We start from the raw sequence: 23,556 nt of genomic DNA on the forward strand, positions 1-23,556 counted from the left end.
CACAGCCACAAGAGTATCAGGAATCCCTAGCAGTCCAGCCACAAAAATGCAAACTACTTCACCAATATTTGACGAAATCATGTATCTGATGAACTGCTTTGTGTTGTTATAAATAGCCCTTCCCTCTGCAACAGCCTGATCAACAAACAAATATCAGTAACATAAACATTAAAGGGTATAGAGTTCATTCATGGGAAACTAAATTAGGTACAAGTCTTACTGCAACAATTGTGGCAAAATTGTCATCTGCCAAAACCATATCCGAAGCACTCTGGAAGATCAAATATGGATCAAAGTTAATTCAGTAAAAATTTGTGCATTAGGGGATTAGAAAGAATTTGAAAGCCAAAAGGTCTTTGTGTTATTTAACTACAATATGCGAGCATGAACATGAGAAAGAAGTATCTTAAGGTGTTAGGAAGTCAAGTTGAGAAGACAAGTGTAGATACAAAGATCTAAAATGTCCTCCCATCAAACCAGCAGCAAATTCAGGAGGCATGCAGCTTTAGCTAATCTTTTAAGAGACAGGAGGGAAAAGAACCTTTTTCGTCAAGCAAGGGGTAGCGAATCAAACATGTCTAAACTATGGGAATGCAGGGAGCTCTTAGCCAAGACTGTGAATGAACATGAATTTGATAAGCAGAATACCTTCGCTACTGCAGTGCCTGATCCCATGGCAATTCCAATGTCTGCTTTCTTTAGCGCAGGTGCATCATTAACTCCATCTCCAGTCATTGCAACCTTAGAATGGAAGATCAGGTGTCTGCAGTTAGATCCTATGGTGGAGATTAAATAACTGAAGAGTATCTCTCACGCAGAAGTGACTGAACCACTGTAATCATGTATTCTCTTTTTCAATGTGTATGCTAGAAATGCTTCAATTATCAAAGGCAGCATGACAGTTCAATGAGTATGCAGAGTACATGGACAAACTATGCAATATTGCAAGATGATTGACACATTGCTTAACAATATATAAGGACAAATGAAGGATGGAAGTGAAGCAACTTGTTGACTTATACAGGACTCTTTAATGCAGATAGTTCGATGCAAAAGGTTTACCACTTCATTTTGATGTTGTAATGCTTCAACAAGCATCCTCTTGTGAGATGGTTCAACCCTATAACAAATTTAAATATGTTTGTGAATGTTAATAGAATCTGAGATGGAAAGCAAAACTCGTGTGAATGGTGGATCATGTAGCGTAGCATGAGAAATTCTTGGTAGCAATATTGAAACCTCGACAGAAGAAACAACACCACAAAAGAACATGTAAGCAATACCGGGTGAAAATTGTCATTCGCTGCAATGCCACTGTCTTCTGTACTGCTGGAAGTTTCTCAAACTCAGAAGCAGTATAAGAAAGACCCTCAAAGTCATCCAAGTTATCAAAGGCACCAATTCTTTGGCACAATGATTCTGCCGTAGCCTATATGCATATCACAACCCCAAAAAACCTTCATGCATTTTCAATACAAAGATAATAGCTCAAAAGAGAGAGATTCAGAAAGATCAAAACTGAAGAAAGAATGTCTCTATCTTTACCTTGTTATCTCCAGTAACAACTATGACTCGTATTCCAGCAGTCATACAAGCAAGAATAGCACTTCTTACTTCCTCCCTTGGTGGATCAAGCATGCCAACCTTTTCATTTATACAAAAATAGGAACAAAAGGAAGGATTCAGTGATAGAGACATCAAAAATTGTTATTAGGTTAAAATAAAACGATGGTAATAGAAGAATTTAATGAAGAATCCCACTGTATATGTTTAGTTATATCTAACAACCACTAATAACAGATTAAGTTACTGAGAATACAACTTTAACAGAAAAAACAAGAAATGTGCCATACAGAAGAGAAAGCATACCAACCCAATAAATGTAAGATCCTTTTCATCATCAAAAGACAGAGCCTGCTGCCCTAATGGCATCCTTTTCAACGCTAGCGCCAGGCATCTTAAAGTTTCTTTTCCTGCAAAGCTGATACAAACAAACAAGAAAATCCCTATAAGACCAAGTTTAATTGAGTGAAGGGTTTGATACAAGTTTAATTGAGCGAAGTTCAAAGTGTAAGATCGACCAAATAAACAGATGATACTGGGGCTTAAGGCTATCAGTGCTCATACAACAAAAAAGCACGCAGCTAATGATAGATTTAACTTCAAATGATCCCTCTTTGCATTCATATGGTCCCAGCATATATTTCTGCAACAGCGATTTTTAACACTTCGAGTAAACACCTCCAATTTCACTGTTGCAGCATTTTACAATCAGATGTCCCATGGAGCGTATATCATTTTGGATAATGAATTTTCCATACAACACTTCTCATCAAAACTACAAAAAGCAATCAGAACCTAATCTAGAGCAATCAGAATAGACATACCCAAACTTCAATACACCTAAAAAAACACCACCTATGTCTAGACATTAGACTGCCCTCGTAGGTGTTAGGATCCTACAGCAACAGAATGCCAGAAGTCCAAAAATGCGTGAAGAATACTCTCCAAAAACTAAAGATCAATTAACACACACTAGGGGTTTCCACAGTTTGGTAAACCAACCAAACTATACGGAAAAAGAAATTTCATCCAAATACTGAAAGTAAATTTCAGTATTCGGTTCGGTTTTGATTATCTACTGTTAAATGCATACCAAGTTGTTTCCTTTATATATATAATACTTAGTTTACAATTTAGTTTATTTAGTTTACTTGCTCTTTTAGAATCGAATGATTGGATGGAAAATGTTTACTTAGTTTTCTAGCTTTTTTAATACATTGGTATTTTAGATGGTTGGCATTGGTCTATTTGCCTTTAGAGGTTTTTTCTTTTACAGTTTCTTTTACAGGTTATTTGGAATTAAATTATTTGCCTTGCAGGTTCAGTTTTTCCTTTCTTTTCTTTTCTTTTTTTTTTTTTTTTGAAATTTCGGTTAATTCAGTTATTTCTAATACCACACAGAAAATTTTCGCTTATTATCTGTCATACCTAATTTTCAGTTCAGTTTGTTCTGTAATACATAATGGACACCCCTAACACATGCACTGTCATATGCACACATGCACAGCCATATGCTCATGCATCAGACACAAGCACAAAAACACATCTGGACTGATACTCACACGTTGATGCACAGAACCCCACAGGCCCACACATATTTTGTTCACACATAAGGGCAGGGCTAGGCGTGGTTTTGTGGGGGCAGGGGTAGGGCTATTTGGCCGGGATAGGCAGCTTTAGGGGGTGGCGCTGCAAGGAAAAAGTAAGAAAAATAAAAAACAAATTACATTAAATTCATTAAAAAGAATATACTTAAAGTTCTATTTTTCATTAGTTATAATCAATCATTTTTATTTTATAAAAATTATCAAGATAATAAAATATTAAAACTTTACTAAATTGTTTATATTATGTAAATAGTTATTAATCTATTTTCAATAAGGAAAATTTAAACTTGAAAATTTTAAAGATTAAAATGTAAAATTTTGTCAAATTTCTACTTAAAGTAAAAATTTGTATAATAAATCAATATATATGTCTTGAACTATCAAGTAAATTTAAATTGGGAGATCAAACTTGTGAAATTATTGCGTTTTGACCCATTATATATTAATGTAATATCCACCATCTCATGTATAGATGCAAATGTCCAAGGAATTTGTCATACTGTTGCTCAAAACGTGCAAGTACAGAATTGCATCTTCATTAATTTCTCGTGATGAAACAAGCATTTTGTGGACCAGAAAATGCTAAAGGGGATAGTGTTAGACAAATTGCAGAGGATAAGTCACTATGATTATTGACAATAGAGGGATAATTTATGTATTTTGACTATCAACAAGTCCATGTGGTTAAAGTCCTCAAAATGGACAATACCCTGGAACCAACTCTGATAGTCCCATCATACGTGGGTGTATGCAATTGCATGTGAGTTGGGCAACAGGCTCCACAAACAACCTGTTGGAATTTATCCCCAACTCTAATCATATAGCTACCCAAGGTTTTTGCTGCAACCCAATATCCTCACTTACCAACAGGTTCAAATGCTCTTATTCGACCAATTTCGGAAAAGATATGCCTAAAATTATAAGTGCTTGCGGGAATCATTGAAATGCTTGATGTAGTGGTCTCAAATATATACTCTACATCAAAGATGAAAAAATACATACTTCACAAAAATACAAATATAACACGTAGAGAGAATCTAAATAAAATCCAAGATAATAGACCAACCTCTGGAATTTTGACTCTATCTCAGATCTAATTTCTGGTGTTAGACGAATAGTTGAACCATCATTATTGCACATAATATCTGTGCATCTAGGAAGAATACTCTCTGGAGCACCCTTTGAGAACATAATCTGTATCTGCTTCCGATTACATAGCACGCTCATCATTTTTCGGTCACGAGAGAACTCCAACACTGAGACCTACAGCAATAGATCTCAAGATATGTAAAAGGATGAGAGAAGTTGTTCTGACATAACAATTAACAGGCAACAAGCTACCACAAAACTATTGTACAAACATAATAAAGCAAGTAACATCATCCTTATTCAGCATGACCATAAAAATCCTTTGAGTTGATCAAAATTTAGTCAGGGACAAAAATGTAAAAAATGATGTTGAACATGGTAAAAACAATGACCGCTACCTTAATTGATTGAGAGAACTTTCTTTAACACTTGAACGTAATATAAATATCAATCTCTTGCGGGCAAGCAGACTCTGTGGGATTCTTCAGGGTTACTCAATGTTATACTTGGAAAAGGGCAGGCAATCCTAATTACTTGTGCACCCAATTTCTCAAGGTACAAGAATTGGCTCGATTAGTGGAAACACCTTATGATGGTAACACCAGAATATGATGGGCTAGACACCTCTCCGTGCCACTTAATAGTATTTGTCAGCCTTTTATTTAGTAACTTTACTTACCTGACAATACGCTATCTATTTACTCTTAGAATGAAGTTGGAATTTCAAAAGCACAAAAACAGGAAATGTACCTTGGTTATGGACATCGTGTTGCAGATATCAACATGTAATAGGCAAATCTAAACCAGGGTAATAAGAAAGCACAAAGTGGTTTGATGGTTATCAGATTTTGAAGATAAGAGCAACCTCGTCATGTAGACCTTTACATGCATGTACCAATATACACTAAAGACCAACAAAGCAAGACCACCAACCAATACACCAAATTCACTTAAGTTTAACAGAGATCCAAAGGGTTGACTATCCTAAATAGAATGACCACAGCTCATTCAATTTTGCTTGTGATGACAAACTAACGAAATTGCAACCATTGCAGGAGCAAACCTTTTTGAATTGATTCTCCCAATACCGATTACAGTATGATGCCCTTTCATGCCTGGACAGCATATTAAGAGCTGAAGGCATTGAATCAAAACCAGGAAGGCCGATCTGTAGATATGATAAGAGGACTTAGTCAAACTAAAAAGTACAGACGGAAGGCAGGAAGGATGATCATGGTTAATAGATGAAATTAAGCTGTAGCATTAAACATTTGGTAGATTCAGTAGAAAAAGATTGTAACCTACCTTTTCTGCCAGTACGCGAAGTGCTACTTCAGTTGACTCACCAATCTTTTCATAATTTCTCTTCTCTGGGTTGTATTGAATAAAAGACTCATTGCAAAGGGCTGAGCACATTGCCGTATGCAGAAGACAATGAAGATTTGCTGGAGTCTCAAGCTGCATTATATCCCACGTAAATCTTCTTTTAGAAGAATTTATATCGAACATATAAAGGTGCCAAGAAAATGTTTTATCAAAAACAAAAGTTCAAGATATTCATATAACAACATTTAAGAAATGGTAAAATGTAGACACAGGAGAGAAAAACAAGCAGGGCCATGAGTAATATATATTATGCTTAAATAATCAGAACAAAGATGCAAATATGCTTTAAAAAATCTTTCTCTAATTGAATCATTAACCAAAGAAAAACTGAGGAGCATCTGGAATCACATGGCATAGAAACCAGCAAACAAGACGAATTATAGGGAACGGTTAATAATATAAATACAATGTAGAAGACGTGAGAATAACAAGAAATACGTTAAGTAGAAAAAAGCTTGTTTCAAGACAAATAATACTTGCACCAACTGCATTGGTGCTGAGACATCAGAGGATAGATTTTAAAAGCTTGAGAAACTTAAAAACATGTGAAAATACATGTATGCCAAGAAAAACTACCTGCACCTCCGCAGTGTTGTCAAAGAGTGTACCTTCTGGTGCATACGTGGTCCCACTCACACTGTATTCAGCAACAACAGGAACATCATATGCAGATTGAAGAACGGATACCTGCATAGGCAAAAGGAAATATTTTACGTAATATCAGTTCTTTGTGATGGCTGATACAGTATGGGATCAGCTCTTGAGAACAATAATCAGAATTATTCTCCTCAAAAAGATTAGCCAAAAAGGGGTATTATGCCTTCATCAGTCATCTTAAGTAACATATGGTAGGAAGAAAGACGATAGAAAAATCAAAGTTTACTGGCAAAATAAAGAAAATGGGCAGTATAATTACATAAATAATGCAGAAAAGAAAAGGATTGCTTAGAAGACATTGAGAAAACAATCAGATTAAATGCCTTTTGTACCCTTAAAACCACCCATTTTAGCACTTTCCTTCCCGGAAAGTACAAACTCATACTTTGCACCCTCAAATCAACAACTCATTATCACTTTCCTTCCCACAATAGTTCCAACGAGAAATGCCCAAGAACAGTAGCTGCAGTTACAGAGCTAATTATTGCAGTACAAACCCTTAAGGACCTCCAAATGCTGAGGCACCAAGAAAGATGGTTGGAGATTTCAATCTACAATTTAAGGGAGGAGATCAAGATTAGTGAATGTAGGTATAGGCTTTGATCGGTTGTGCAATTATCACGGGAAGCAGTGAGTGATTGTTGTGGTGCTGACAGAGTTAAGGGACCTGATGGCAGACTATGGGGAAGTAGATAGGTAAGGGGTGTGAGAAGGACAAACATCCTCTCTTTGCAGATGCACCAGACAGAACAGATGGAGGTTGTGATGGTATCAACAACGGGCTAGACATCAACAATGATGAGTTTGCAAACAGTGGCAACGACTACGAAGTTGATCCTGCAGCATTGCATCTGGGAGGAGATCAAGGTGGTGACATGATGTAACTGGGGGAGCAACAGTGTCTTATGCTTAATGTACAATGTGGTCTCGGCTTTATAGAAGGCCTACATGGATCAACATTGAAAGATGTTCTGATCATTTGCGCCATTAAACAAGAAAAAATTGAACTTTTGCCCGGTAATTATTTCAAACATTTTGGAAAACTAAAAATTGCTTATCGGTCAGCACCTTGTGGTTTCAATACTTTATAGTAGATGAGAAAACCGAAGTTTCCAAGAGCAGGATGTTGGAGTGTGCTTGGACTTGTGTATTAAAGATATGTGCGTACATGTATTTGCTAGTAAGGATGAACCAAGTAATCTTTTTCAAGAAATGTCATGAAAACATGAGGTTTGACAAAATTCAATGACTTCCTAGCAGGGAACAAATTTTGATGACAGTTTGCCATTTACCCACTGCAGCTATTTCCGACCAGAAAATGTTCGGTGCAGAAAAATCAATGTGGGTGTTTATTTCCTGAGGTGGAAAGTGCCAAAAATGGATACATTTGAGGGTGCAAAATGCATTCTACTCAAATAATTGAAATAGTTGAGAAACCAGAAGATCCTCTTGCATTGAATGAAGCTGAAAGTAATGTCAGAGGAAGCATAGATATGAAGAAATTTATCTTAGAGATAAATAAGACTTCGAACTTCAAGAGCTATGTATATTTTGTAAAAGGCCAATACAGCACAAATATATGATCAAGACACATATTCCCCATTCCTCATTCTCAACCTTAAGAAATGTGTTGGTGGAGGGAAGGAAACATAAAAGAATGAGACTAGACGAAAATGAAGAAATTAGACAGTGTGTAAATTGACACCTTTGAGCGCAGTTTGCCATTTACCCACTGCAGCTATTTCCGACCAGAAAATGTTCGGTGCAGAAAAATCAATGTGGGTGTTTATTTCCTGAGGTGGAAAGTGCCAAAAATGGATACATTTGAGGGTGCAAAATGCATTCTACTCAAATAATTGAAATAGTTGAGAAACCAGAAGATCCTCTTGCATTGAATGAAGCTGAAAGTAATGTCAGAGGAAGCATAGATATGAAGAAATTTATCTTAGAGATAAATAAGACTTCGAACTTCAAGAGCTATGTATATTTTGTAAAAGGCCAATACAGCACAAATATATGATCAAGACACATATTCCCCATTCCTCATTCTCAACCTTAAGAAATGTGTTGGTGGAGGGAAGGAAACATAAAAGAATGAGACTAGACGAAAATGAAGAAATTAGACAGTGTGTAAATTGACACCTTTGAGACAGACATCATATTGGTAGTCAGAGTACCAGTCTTGTCACTGCAGATCACTGTTGTGCAACCTAAGGTCTCTACCGATGGCAATGACCTAACTATAGCATTTAAACGAGCCATTCTCTTCGTTCCAAGAGCTAGACACCTGTTGAGGCAATTGAGATATGAATTTGAAAAAAGATAAACTTATTCTTATACAAGAGTTTCAAACATAATTCAAGTTTTTCCAGCAAAGCACAAGCAGCTAAATAAAGTTTCTGAATCTAGCATCTTAGAAACACAAGAATGAAAATCAAGAGAATAATGAGCATTGAAACTGGTACCGACAAGCAATAAACTAACTGAACACTGCATGAAATTCCCATAAAGAAAAAACGGTTTCTGCAAATTCTTCTTTTGCTACAATGAAACAAAAGACTTATTTAAACTTGCATAACATGTTTGAATGGCATTGATAAAGAACACATCAGCACAAGGACACTCTGGCAATTATCATACCTTAAGCTCCCTCTACAATGTAGTCTAAGCTTTATATGTTTGCACGAAATATTTTCAGAGATAGAACGAACATATAAAACATACTTAAACTATTGATGTATAATTTCTGGGGCACCCATGAGAACGGTGTAGATAAAAACAGAAAAATTGTTCCAAGTGAAAACGGACACAATTGAGGAAGAGATTTCTGGGGACCCATTAGAATGGTGTAGATAAAAACAGAAAATTGTTCTAAGTGAAAACGGACACAATTGAGGAATCGAACATGCCATTAATAATACTGCAACATGAAACTGCTAAGAGATTGCCTGCGAAAGTCCTGATTGATGTATTTGAGGGGACAATACCAAATCACTACCATAGCATATGAAACTCATAAAGTAGTAGACGACTTCTCAGGTTGCTCGATGATGTCTAACAAATTCATTAACAGGGCCGATGCATGTGGACTTGGTAACAAATTTGCAAATTAGAGGATAAGACCTCAAGCTGCAGTTGTAAGTCAATCTTCTTGTGTTCCTAATAGCTACCTATTCAAAAAACAGGCCACTTCTGGTGTGAAGATTGTATAAGAACTATATGCATGATTTGTCTTCAAATGCTGACAGCCTTAACAAATGCGCAACATTTTTAGGTGAAAGTGATATGTGAAGGGTAATGTACAAATGGAAAGTTACATGGGAAAGAAACAGATTAAGAAACCTACGTCGTAACAACAGCAGGTAGCCCTTCAGGAATGGCTGCAACAGCAAGAGCAACTGCAATCTAGAAAGACGAAGCATAATTAGTTTTATCAGCCAAAACAGAAGCTGCATCCTAAACAAATAAGCAGATGATGAAATAAATAAAGAAATTATTGTAAGAAATACAGATAAATAAACTCATGAAGATAAAATTGTTTAAGCTATTCTACACTAACAGAACAGCATCACCAGACAGAAGATATATTGTTTATTATGTATATAATCATGCATCTCTTAAATGAGCAGGAGTGAAATGCCATCTCAACAATCAGTATAAAATTTTGACTCAGCAAAATATCACCATGTAAACATGATCTCCTGCAGAAGATTTGCAGGATTTTGAACAATATTCAGCAACTGAATTTGGATTTGGCAAACAATATGCAGCAGTGAAGAAGACGAAGAGAGGAGAGATCAAGAGAGAGGGGTGAACAAAGAGCAAAAAGAAAAATTATTAGAAAAAGAAAGGGAACATGTAAAATAGTAAGAATCACGTTACACTACAGTAATAATTCCACCAACCAAACATATGACTAAAATACCTATCCCTCGTGCCAAAAAGATTTTCCATCTTATCAATCACACCCAATCATATCCCCCAACCAAACAGGGTCCACAAGTCAAAACATGAACCAAACAATCTGGTATCAGACAACATAATTCATCTATAATATTAAGTCAACTGGAATGCATACAGACAAAAAAATTCACTTAATTCTTCCGCGATCAATTGATAAAATTTTGAAACTAGACACTCCAATATGGTCAACCACAGGTTAAACAAAGTGAGATGTACTTAGATGGATGGACGTAAACTTCAACACACATAGTTAATCGAAAGAAAAGTTATCCAAGAAAACATTTGGCATCCAGGATGCGAGTTTCTTCTTTGTCTAAAAAAACTCAAGAGTCTCCTTTCTGAATTTCTTATAGAACCAAATGCTTTCTGGCCTGTAATTGAGGTCCTTCATACAAGCCCTGATAGAAAAATCTAAGAGGGGAAGAAAGTAAAACCACTAGTTGATCAATAGAGAGGGGCCAATATTAAGAAGCTGCTTTCTGTCATGGTTAGACATAATAATTTATGGATAAAGCCTTTCCCGATTGGAGGAATATATTTTATATCATCAACCATCATGAACACAACCAACTAGTCTTCTGCAGTGATTATTGATTTATAAGGGAATGCATGTTATTCTGCCTTCCCCTCTAGCACTCTCTGTCACGAATCAAGAGTATACAAGAGTGCAAAGTCGCATCATCTACTGATGCAAATTGCAGCTTTGTCTGACAGACTGAAATAAAATATGCATAAAATGTTTTTGAACTTCCAGGATCTAAGATCATCATTTCAAAAGGTTAAAAGAATGGACTAGCATACAACATCCAGATAATTTACACCACTTAACTAGGAACAATATCCTCTCATCATAGTCACATCTCCTAGAAAACAATTGAATTCTATACCAGCCAAAATTCACTAACAAAAGGCAACTTTCTGCTGGTGTTACTACCATGCACATTGCATATCCAGGAAATATCAACCCAACTTTTAAGTATTTTCTAAGATAAAGGAAGATTAAGAACATCTACTCCAAAAGTTTATAATCAAAGATTCTATTGGGACATATCCAGTTAAAACCACCATGAAAAACTTTCAAGTAATAAGCATCACTAGACATCAAAATCTTAACGGGAGTTTCTAGAAAGTAATCCAAGAAAAGGTCAAATAAACCCATCCACATACCTTGAAGTAATGTATTGCCCCTCGAAAGAAGCCACCATGAGCAGGATCTCGGAAATGACCAATGTTGACAATCCAAACCAAAATACATATGCCTGCAATAACCTAGATTGAGCAAATAATCTCAGAAATAAACGATACCTGGTGGCATAAGTTACAAATTGAGGACGTAAAAATCAAGCAATCAGATACTGGGATCATAAAAATTAGGCATAGAATACAAAAGATGTTCGTTTACACATGCACCTTAGCCAAAAATGTACCAAATTCATCCAACTTCTTCTTCAGCGGTGTCACTTCCTGCATCATATAACAGCCAATGGAAGGAGATCAAGATCGTGACAGCTATATGCATTTTCTAGTAGCAATATCCAAATATTCACTGAAAAGAAGTGACCATAAAGGTCGACAGAAAGATAATATATTTAAGATCTTGACTACATCCACTTAAATGTAATGTGATCCAGTTTGAAGAGAGGTGATATTCAAGCATTCTATTGGTACATTCTAGCAATCACCATGTATTAGTGACCAGGTAATCCATCAACTATTATGTTCCACATGAATAAAAAAATTAACCTGGTGGCCAACCAAAAAACTGCTCAGAATTTTTAAAAAGATCAGAGATGCTTACATCTTCCGTTTTCAACATAGAATCTCGTATGCTTCCCATTGCAGTATTAGAGCCAACACCAATAACAACAGCTCTTGCCCTTCCAGCAACTACAACTGTTCCCTGGGAAAAAAGGTAGCAGGAAATTTGAATTCCAGGAGCTCACAACTAGCTTTGCATTGAAGTCCATGAAGGGAGAAGAAACACTAGCAGACAAGGTAATCCCAAAATGAAATCTTTGATGTCTACTGATACCTGTTAAACATAAAGCTATCTAAACAAGTTCTGCCCATCCATACAATGAGCATACAAGCACAAATATTGTAAATTTAGAGTGCAAATAGACACATGCTGTAATCAGCAAAAGCACAAGTTGGTATGTACTTGGGGTGGAAACTTAGATTACATGTAAAGCTTTTGATATAATATAACTATATATTAGTATCTTATATCTCTCCATATTTAACATACATATAAAAACAATTCAATCTAATTATAAAATGTTTTCATTTATAAACACCGATATGGAACTAAACCATAAAATCCAATCTCCCCTAGCATGAATGCTATCAGTGCACCAAACTGGCGGGAACAAATCATAACCACATTGTTACATACATTGACTGTCCAAGGATCACAAACATTTCCATTAGACACATAATTTTCAAAGGCACTGAGGGAATAGTTCTCAAAATGTTACCGAGAAGAGAATGTTAGTCTTGTCCTGGTATACTGCATTAGTCACATTGGTGGCATCCAGTTCTTTCTCCACAGAACAGCTCTCACCTGTGGTAGTCAAGAACGAATAATGTATTATTGCCTCAGTCAGCATAAATGAGTTAGAGAAGGGGGAAAATACAATGGCACAAGTAAATTGAAAATATAAATAGAAGTGTTGACATGTGCTGTAGCAAATGCCTGCAGAAGATGAACTTTTAACAAATATAACTGCAGACTTGAAAAGCAGTTAAAAAAAATAACCAACTGCGGTAGAAGGATTACCACTCTATATCAAAATGAGGAACCAAATCAAACCCCCACCCACAAGATGAATGATGGGGATAATTGATCATTTTTATGCTCCTCCACAGCTTCCAACCATAAGACAATAAACAGATTACAAGCCATGTACAAGTGCAGTTCATACTACTCCATTCTACTACTTCTAACCAAAAATTAAACGAAAAGTGATTATCAACCATGTAATCTCGTTAGGTTCTCTTCACCACTTGGCCTGTTGGCCAAGGCACAATATGGGCATTGCAGTGTATACCAGTGAAACCCAATAACCAGCAGAATATGGCTTCAATAAGGCATCCAGCATACCATGCTTGACCCACAGCTCAATAACAACACCACTAATATATAATAGCAGTCAATGGGATGGCTTTGGTAACCATCCTGTTTCTAACAAATGATTATTATGATGTCATTAAATATCATGAGCAGAACAAGTAAACATCAGTCTTGATTTATTTGCTTCGAAGCAAAAAGAATGTTGAGAGAAAATACCTGTAAGAATAGCCTGATCAACTCGTAATTGGTCAGTCAGCATCTCTATCATCCTCATATCTGCTGGAATCTTGCATCCCACTATTTAAACAAGATAAAAGGAAACATATAGAAGTTACATTCATAGAATGAGTTGCAGTTCCAGAACTCTGTTAATATAAACATCCAGTGTGACTTACCACTGACTTCTACAATATCTCCAGGGACAAGGTCTGCTGCCGGCAAAATTGAAAACCAACCTATAACCAGTTTCAGAAATGCAGAATATTGTTATAAATTAAAATCACCAAAAAGTTTTACAAGACAGGCAGAGACAGGAGTTGGCATCAACCACCAACTATGGACAAGAATCAGGGGATTAAGCAGCTTAACAGTTTAAATTACATAATATAAGCCAGAATCACTAAGTGGGCTATCACATAACAAATTCAGGAGAGTCTTCCAATAGTTGGTTTGAATGATAAATTTCAGGCAACAAGCTTCTATCAATAAACAATATCTTCAAGGTAAGATGAGAAACTTCCATGATTTGTAAGAGCACTTGCTTTACCATTTCGCAGGACAGTTGCAACATCAGCTTGGTATGCACGTAGTTCCTGCAAACCAAGAAAAAGCAGATAAACTAAATGAGCTGTCACTTTAACGAGCAAAAAAAACTAAAAAATTAATAAATATATATTTAAATATTATTCTTAAGGCCATGTTGGTCAATTGAATTTTCCTGCTTTTCATTTTCATTTGGTTCTTATGAAGGGCCTTTATAAAAGAGATGTAATCAACATCCAGCAGAGGAAAGTATATAGCATTAGCTTGATATTTTTCAGGATCTACTAGATATCAAGTAGTACACATGCTTTGTCGAATTCCTTGCCAGAGTGTAGGGCACAAATGACACTTTGTTATGTTTCTGTAAGACATTCACAAAAGGAGAGGACTGAAAAGTAACCTTGTAGTCCAGGGGCATATAAATTTTAATAAAGAACACTATAAGGAAACATGAGATGATCTTCAAACTATGTAAAAATTCCATTTGAACTTTTATCTATATCCAAGTGAATAATACACTAGTAGGTATCACATAATTGAATAATGAGAAGACCAGTGCATGCGATCTATATTATCCAAAACAAGGTACCTAATTAAGTGAACTTGGAGAACAAACTGAACCTGACAACCTCATATGGTAAACATTGGAAAGATGATATAAGGAAGCATCCTGTAATATTCCAGATAATAAACATAAACATGCAACTCCAATGTTAACCATCTTGTTGAAAATCAAACTAACCTCAAGGGCCTTCTCTGCATTTGTTTCTGTGATAACGCCAACAGCTGCATTTGCAGCCAATATCATAAGGATTACCTGTAAAAATATGCTAAAGTTAAAGAGATTCATTAACATTTGGTCAATATGCAATGCAGTTTTAAGTTGACATATTAAACTTGCAGAAAGCTTAAGATGTCTGGCATTAATGGTAGACGATTCTCCTGCTCTTTCACAGCAAAAACAAGTGCAAGACAGATAGATCTCCGGAACTATGAAAAATAAAATTGTAAAATGCACAACTAATAGGCAGATCAATACAGATAATTCTGTCCGGTGCTTGCCTTTCATGTGCCAAATGTTCACTCTATTAAGTGGATCATAAACCATATCAACCAAGTGAGTGATATAGAGGTCCATCCAGCATCACTTGTATAGATGTATAATGAAGAGTATTCAATCTATGTTCAAATAATACCCTTATGACTGTATGCTTGACGCCAATGTTATATTAATTGTGCCAAGTCAGTGTCTTATTACTGCACCATAGTCAAATATGCCAGGAGCCTGTCAGGAACTTTATTCTTAGGACCTATGGTAGCAACTGGCTTCACAAGTTAAAATGCTTCCACAAAAGGTATCTGCTCATGCTAGTAGAATATGTGAATTAAATGCAGCCCTTGTTGAGTACTTAAATGACAAGAGCATACTTGGCCAACCAAAAAGAAAAGAGTATTTAGAGTTTTACACCTGGAGTAAAGTTTAGACTGAAATATTTACCTAAAATGTACTGATTGATAAAAGTTTCTTACCAAACCTAAAGTTACTTTATGATTTTTTATGCATTGTGCTCATGCATTGTGCTACCTGTCATTCTTAAATTCCATCATCTTTCCCTCCAAGTTCTTTAATTCTGCAAGTCACAATCCACTGTCCTTTCCAAAATAGATTTCCTTTACACTAAATCTCCTACCCAGCTGCTGTTACAAAAAAATCTCCTACTCAGGTGAAACATGGAGACACTAATACAGGCAGAAGAGGGATTGCACCAAGCAACCACTAGCATGGGAATATTGCATGAATGAAGCGACACACTGATGAAGCAGAAAACGAGCATATGTTTTGCATTCTTGAGCCCACTGAAATCAAATGTCTTTTCCACAGACTTTAAGTGTAAGAAAACTCGTATGTTTTTTAGTTACCTAGTTCAATAGCTTCAGACTACTAAGTCACAAACAAGTCTCGTCCGCAATCCAATTTATATCGCCTGACTCATATATTAATATGGCCAGTCTGAGTTATTTATTCTCAATACATCCGTTGTTCACCCAACTGAATAAAAACCACAGCATCTCAGTTATGCTGAACTGAAGATGTCTAAAACATCATGTAACAGACAACACAAGCCTATCTGTAACAGCTGATAATAATTTTTGACCAATAGTCGCTAATACTCCACAAAATACTCAAGTTCAGAAATCAAAATTACACATTCAAGGAAAAATGAGAATATTGTCAGCACCAAAGTCAGTCAAATTGCTGCCTTAAAAGTGTAAATGATGGAAAAGATACAGAAACAGAGAGTGTTATCTCACTGAAGGCTCCAAGAAGGCTGATAAGCCTGTCTCTCCATTAGCCAAGGCCAAAAAGAACGAAACCACAGCTGCTGCAATTAATATCTTTACAAGTAAATCGTCAAATTGCTTCAGCACTAATCTCCAAAAAGGAGTACCTGCAGTCAGTAAGAATCATAACAACATCAGCAATCATTTTGACACATGGAGCCATGTAAACGCTTATTACAGCCCTCCCAGGCGTATGTCTATGTTCAATTTCACGTATTACAAGGCGCAAGCAGATTCTAGTGTGCAAGAGAATTTACACAACCCTTGGAGAGAGTAACAGAAAATCGCCAACAAACATCATATTGATTTATTTAAGTAAACCTCCCTTTTGACTCTCCTAAATGACAAGACTGAAATGTCCGTTATGTAGATATTGATATCTAAGAGAAAACACATCCGTTAAACGTTTTCAGTTACCATTGTGTTGTTTTGCATAATTGAGCATTTCTGACTTAACCCTTTTGATCTATGTTTGGTTCTTTTATTTTCTTAACTTTATTAACTAGCTCTAGAAGTATGATTGCTTAGTAAATAACAATGCATAATACAAAATCCGGGATTTGGTTCTCTTATTTTCTGGTGCCGATTATACTAGCTCTAGTAGTAGAATATCATAGTAGAGAACAAAGCAGGATGCAAGACTTGGGATTTGGTTCCCTCATTCTCTGCAGGGACTAAAGCTACTCGAAAATATGATATTATAGAGAACTAACGCAATATAGAAAATTATTGCAAGAAAACATCTATACCTTTTAAATGGTAAAACGTACGAACAAAAAGCACATACTTTTGGAAAATAATTAAATATAACTAGAGTGACTGCATCCCTGTGTGTGCTTGTGAGAAAGTGTGAGAGGATCTGGGTCGACATACTTTGTTCTTGCGGCAGCACTGCAGCCAAGAATTTTACATGCATCCAAAGAGTACAAAGTCAGACATTAGAAAGGATAAAATAGATACAATTTGATATCATAACCAAAAACTTAATGCAAACAATACAATCAGAAAGCCTATGTGTGACCAGAATATTCAAAATGATACAATCCGAGTTCACATAAATGCTGAACATCAAGACACCAATTATTCATCCAGGCAACTCAACAAGTCAAGAATGTTGATTTGTTATTCTGTTTGATAAGCTCAGAGGAATAGAAAGTTAGAATAAAACTTCCTTACTATTTCAGATTTTTATATTCATTTTGTTCTGGTTTACTTTCTCTTAGTTGAAGAAATATGCTCCCAACAAAACAAAAGTTCCTTAACAAATTGAAGTTTCAGGGCAGAAGCAGCATACATTCTAATCTCATTGCCAAAAGGAGATGGGTTGAAAAGAATGAGGTAGAAATAGAATCACGATTCCCAAAAATCTACCCAGACTTTTCCTTGGTGAATTTAATTTCCAGGAACATGCATTCCCCAAGAATCGCCATCACAAAATTACGATTTTCCATTATTCACCCAAGAATTATAGGCGAAGCATATTTTTTCCAAAATTAGCCTCATCAACTTTCATAAATTACAAAATTTCCCCATCTCTCTTCCTAGCAAACCCGCCACCTTAGGCCAAACCCAGGCATACTAACCAACCCCAGTTCCCCCCATTGAACCTCCAAAGCAGGCCTTCCAAATTTCTCTATTCTCCCCTGGCAAAGCAGTAGAAATTCTGTATCAATCATCAAGATAGAGGCTCTTGGATCCACAAGAATTACGCCGTCAACAAATAAATCAGCTAGAATCATGCTGACACCATGGAAAACAACCATGGTGGCGTGAGAAAAGTAAGGATTGTCAATGCCTTCTTTCCCGTGTATCTATCTTACATTTGTGTTCTCTATGCCCAGTCAAAGCCCTAATGCCTAATTCATCACCAAGAGAAACCTCCTCAGCCTCTCTTGCATGACTACAACTGTACAATCCATACAACCAGTTGAGGAACTTCGAAGATAATCTTATTAACCAGAAAAGTAACAATCTGTACATAGATTTTTAACAATATAGTCTCTCTAACAAAATCATAATTGAGTATACATACCTGTTAGTAGAAATTTGGTAGATGAGCATTCGGGAACTTAGGTAGCATAATTTAATATTGTGGAACACATTGTCACACATTTATTTTGGAACATAGACGTGAAATTTTACTTTGTGAGGCCAATCAGGGCACATCTGAAGGTTTTCATATTCTTTTTTTAAGGTCTCATTCTACTCCTTAGCCATTTATAAGGTCTCATTCTACTCCTTTTCAACAGTATTTAGTAACATGGTACAGTGCCTCAGATTATTAATCTACCAAACTGGAGGCAAGCTTTCTTTTCGTTATGTATAAGAGCACTGATCAAGGATCATGGCAGAGTATCATGGGAACCAGTACCAAGTAATTTTGCAACGACACTGAGAGGTGTATGGAGCAGTGGTGCTACCTAAACAAACAAGCAGCAAATTACTTTAAAGCTCTGAGTGGTCCTTAGATCTTAGTGAAGAAAAAACTAAGAAAGATGTTTCCGACCCTCGAAATGATGGTACTCTAGTGATTTATGTTCTTATACTCATCCTTCTCCTTTTCCACGCCCAACTTCTGGTGATCCAAACTTTTTTTTTTTGGAGTAAGTCCATGATCCAAACTTAGCATAATACAAGATCCAGAAAAATATTTTATTAACAAAAGCTCCATCTACATATACGTCCAACAAAAAAGAAATGAATTAATACATTTTGGAATCATAATATCCTCTATTACTCTTGGAAATTAACAGAATGCTAAACGTGCTGAGAAAATGAATTAATATTTAATTTCTTCATTAATACCAGATGTCAGCAACAAAAGAAATCGGATGTTAAGATAATAGTGCCAGCAAGTCAAAACAATAATTACACCTTTCAAATTTCCGCCTACTTACTCACCCCCAGTTCTCTTCCAATCAGTACTGGCAATTCCCAAACTTCTAGATATTTAATCTTTTCTTAAAACAAACAGCATTAAACCACAACCCGAAAACACAGCTCTTACCATTGTTCCCATATAATCTGCCATGCTCTGCAACCTGAAAAATGCATAGTAGTACTTGTTACGGGGAAAAAGGCCCAAAAAATATTTTAAAAAAAATTAGAAAATCACAAGCATGGGCCCATTTTTGCTACAGCACTTGTCACGTTGATCTAAATTTTGGGCGGAAATGCTTGCTTTATCCAAAAACCAAATGAATGTGGGATTTAGTGATCAAGCACTAATAGCCAACTATTTACCTGGGAGTCTGTCAAGCCTTTTGTCGGATCCACAGCGAAGAATTCCAAAACCTGTTCAAGAAATCACGCGATTACAACATCAAGTGGTAGAAAAGGCAATACAAACCCAGTTTAACTCCCACTAAAATAGAGGCCAAGAAACGTCTTTAACGGATCAAATTGTCCTTAATTATCCAGATTCAGGCAAAAGAACATGCAAACTAATTCCAAGAACAAAAAAAAAAAAAAAGAAAATAACTCCAACATACTATTGTATATTGCTAGTTGATCTAGAACAAAGACAAATAATCAAGAAATCAAAATAATAGTTGTACATTAAAGATTTCAGTCTTTACGTAACCGAACATGAGAAAGAAATACCTCGGAGACGGATCTGGCGTAGGCATCTTCCATTGTCTCTCCAGTATCTCTTCAAATTATTACCAGAAGAAAGAAAATGAAAACGTTTCTTGGAAATCTGATCTTCCTCAACAACTAGTACTAGTATTATGGTTTGGCTTCAATTGGGCAAGAAAAGAAGAACTAACGTTAAATTGTAGCAAACTATTTGAATTAATGAAAAGGGGGTTTAGGGTTTACAAGTGGCAGTGCAATAAACGAGGTTAGTTTTTCATGCGAATCAGTGCAGTAGTGCCGCAATGCACTTCGGACATCACACGGCGTTCCTCAGAGCGCACGCTCCCAGTAAATTATTTTTCCGCTGTCTGAAAATTTCATATGCTGATCAAGAGAGTACCTGGTGCATTAAATAGTATTCTTTTTAGTAGTATAAACGTGACACATATGTAGATGCATAATTTATTGGAATAATTAGATTTTTCTTTTTAAATTTAGTGCAATTATACATAAATTTTTTATGGTATGAAAACTTAAATCTATCCTTCTTAATATTTATTTTCGTCTAATAAATAAGTCTCTCAATTAGTTAAAAATCACCGAATATATTGATATTAACTAAAAAATCAAAAATAAAAATCTATGTTACCCCTTTATTAATTTCTTTATTGATGTATTGCAGGTAAAATGATTTTTTTTATATAACCAAATGATTCTCATATGTTTCACATATTAATGAATGTGATGAGGTATATAATCACTGTTATAAGGATAGTTTAGTCGAAAATAAATTGTTTGGCCTGTAACAAGTCAATCGAAAATAAATCTTTATATTTAAAAAAGGGTGAATAGCAATCTATCCCCCTGTGATATTGAAAATGAGCACATTACCCTCATGTAAAAAAAATATAGCAATTTACTTCCGTATAATTTTTTAAAAAAAAATATAGGGAGGTAAAATGTTGTATTTTAAAAAATACAAGGAGGTAAATTGCTATTTATTTTTTTATAAAAGGGTAATTTGCTCATTTGCAATATCACAAGGGGGTTGCTTGTATTTTGCCATTTAAAAAATGTGTTGATGGTCTTCGAAAATAAATTAAATGAAGTGGTTGTTTTCAATTTATATAGTCGGATCCTTCATAATATTACATAGGTCGTATATGAATGTTTGTTATTTTTTTCATGGTCAAAGTGAAATAACATAATATACAGGGTTAATTACACTTGGACTTCCTCTAAAATATAATTTATTTTTTTTTTATCAAAATTTCACATACACACTCTCCTAAAAATTCACTGTTTATACCTTATCTATTTCCGTTAGGGTTTGCGCGAAAAATGATAACGTTATCAAGAAAATTGTATAATTTTCAATTTTACCCCTCATTTAACATTTTGAAATAATAATTTGTATTTATAAGGAAAAGATATAATAATGTTAATCCCACTCATACATGGGAGGCGAAATTAAAATTTTATGTATTTTTTTTTTTTTGTAATATTAGCATTTTATGTCCAAATCTTACGAAAATGGATCGGGTGCAAATGAATTTTTTTTGAAGAGGATGTAAGTGTAATTTTAAACTTTTTTGAGTGACAGTGTAATTTTGCATTTTCATACAAATAAATAAAAAATGACAACTATTTATTTTAACATAAGAAGTGAAATAACACTCTTTAAAAGTTTTATCACGTCACAAACAAGTTTGACAATTTCATTTACTGTTAGAATGAAGGATTTGATATCCTTTATATTATCCAAACAAATTTAAAGAATTTGTTATTAAGGATTTGAAATCTATAATTTTAAATCATTCAATCCAAACGCACTTTTAGATCCTCATTGGGTCTTTCGATTCGATCAAATAAAAAGCTCGAAGTGCATCTTATTCTAGAAGTCAAAACTATATGGATGAATAAATTCTCTATATTTATTACGTGTCAAGTGCTCTTTCTCTATCCCCGTCTTCAAATTCAATTTCGATTCTTATTTTTGTATAAGAAAACTCTGCTAAATTATAGAACAAATTCATTTTTTACATCATAATTAAGGGATTCACGATTCTCTCAAATAAAGTAATATAATTCAATGGTTATCAAACAAACTACAGTATTTTTTTATAATTCAAGTTGCAATAAAATTTAGAGGATAAATAATTTTGCATTGAACAACATCCTAACTCTTTAAAAATGAATTGCAAGTACAATTTAACACCATCTAACTTTTATAACATTGCTGAGTAATTACTTAGAGAATATCTCTTTCTTCCTGATGGTTATGCAAATAATAGCTGGCATGTACAAATCCATCCTAGGATAGACTAATAATGATATTACGCATTAATTAGGATTAAAGTGAGTTAAATACAAAAGGACAATATAAATAATTAAATCATAATTTTTTTACCCAAGTTTTGTTTATCACGTGAAAATGAATTAAACATAATTAACATCCTTGAATTATAACAACATCAAAATATATTTACAGATCTTCATCATGTTATAAGCTTATTTCGTTTTAGCCATAACTTCAAGTCATATAGCTGAAACGATGGTTAATGATATTGCCACAACAATTTTTGTGAAATCTAAAATGTCATTCAACTGGTAAATAATACTAACTTATTCAATTTTTCAAAATTTACACTAACTGATAGATTAAATTTTTTTACTTTTTCTTTCTCTTCTTTTAATATAATGCATTGATTTATATAATTTGCTCGTATTTGTAATATATTTTAAAGTGTGAAATATTATTTCTTACATACATGCATGAATGACGTGCCACAACGACTAGTACAAAAAAGAAAGACCCTCAATATTCATAAATGATGGTTAATGACATTGTTGCATTATTTTTTTTGTGAAGCAAAAAACCCTTTCAATAGATATGATAACTACCATATTTAATTTTTTAAAATTTACATTACTTGATAAATTAGTTTTTTTCTTTTTTTAAATATAAGATATTGATTATATATTTTATTCTTATATATAATATTTTAAAGTTTCAAAGATTTTTATTATACGAATGACGTGCCACAATAACTAGTAAAGATAAAAAGGAAAGACCCTTTACAATTATAAACTACGGTTAATGACATTACTGGACTAATTTTATGTGAAGTAAAAAATACATAAGATAACTAATTTATTTAAAATTAATTTAAAAGTAATTGATAAATTGATCTTATTTTCTAGAGTTAATATAATATATTAATTTATATATTTTATTTTTATTTATAATATATTTTAAAATATAAAAAATTATATGCAAGCAGGAATATCACGTCACGACGGACGGCTAGCACTATAAAGAAAAGTTTCATCTTTTGGGAAGAGGAAACCAAACATTGCCGTGGGCTTAAGAGGTTATTGGACAGGCCGAGAGCAACAGGCCTAGATTCAAATAGTGGTCAGGCCCAAAAGAGGAATTGTAACCAACCCAAAATTTCAATACCAACAGCCCGTAAACATCTGACGCGGATCCACCGGGTCAAACCCGTGCGCGCTTAAACCCTCAAAAACCTA

The 23,556-nt window shown here is 34.7% G+C and overlaps 1 protein-coding gene across 1 annotated transcript in view; it reads right to left on the reverse strand.

Moving 5' to 3' along the window:
* LOC105159092 (calcium-transporting ATPase 3, endoplasmic reticulum-type) overlaps positions 1-20,408 on the reverse strand; it is a 25,445-nt gene extending 5,037 nt beyond the window's left edge. Inside the window, exons 1-27 of the mRNA XM_011076040.2 lie at positions 20,266-20,408; positions 20,047-20,183; positions 19,687-19,737; positions 19,451-19,484; positions 17,317-17,334; positions 16,414-16,550; positions 14,843-14,917; positions 14,105-14,150; positions 13,734-13,793; positions 13,555-13,635; positions 12,743-12,828; positions 12,064-12,165; positions 11,676-11,729; positions 11,433-11,534; positions 9,649-9,707; positions 8,445-8,589; positions 6,222-6,332; positions 5,565-5,717; positions 5,323-5,427; positions 4,237-4,433; positions 1,870-1,981; positions 1,546-1,644; positions 1,284-1,429; positions 1,063-1,120; positions 649-741; positions 221-271; positions 4-135 (exon numbers count right to left, since the gene is read on the reverse strand). Of these exons, the coding sequence (XP_011074342.1) occupies positions 4-135; positions 221-271; positions 649-741; positions 1,063-1,120; positions 1,284-1,429; positions 1,546-1,644; positions 1,870-1,981; positions 4,237-4,433; positions 5,323-5,427; positions 5,565-5,717; positions 6,222-6,332; positions 8,445-8,589; positions 9,649-9,707; positions 11,433-11,534; positions 11,676-11,729; positions 12,064-12,165; positions 12,743-12,828; positions 13,555-13,635; positions 13,734-13,793; positions 14,105-14,150; positions 14,843-14,917; positions 16,414-16,550; positions 17,317-17,334; positions 19,451-19,484; positions 19,687-19,737; positions 20,047-20,079 (2,340 nt within the window). The 5' untranslated portion in view covers positions 20,080-20,183; positions 20,266-20,408. The remainder of the gene's footprint in view (positions 1-3; positions 136-220; positions 272-648; positions 742-1,062; positions 1,121-1,283; positions 1,430-1,545; positions 1,645-1,869; positions 1,982-4,236; positions 4,434-5,322; positions 5,428-5,564; positions 5,718-6,221; positions 6,333-8,444; positions 8,590-9,648; positions 9,708-11,432; positions 11,535-11,675; positions 11,730-12,063; positions 12,166-12,742; positions 12,829-13,554; positions 13,636-13,733; positions 13,794-14,104; positions 14,151-14,842; positions 14,918-16,413; positions 16,551-17,316; positions 17,335-19,450; positions 19,485-19,686; positions 19,738-20,046; positions 20,184-20,265) is intronic.

The sequence above is a fragment of the Sesamum indicum genome, linkage group LG3 (genome assembly GCF_000512975.1).
Source record: "Sesamum indicum cultivar Zhongzhi No. 13 linkage group LG3, S_indicum_v1.0, whole genome shotgun sequence".
NCBI lineage: Eukaryota > Viridiplantae > Streptophyta > Magnoliopsida > Lamiales > Pedaliaceae > Sesamum > Sesamum indicum.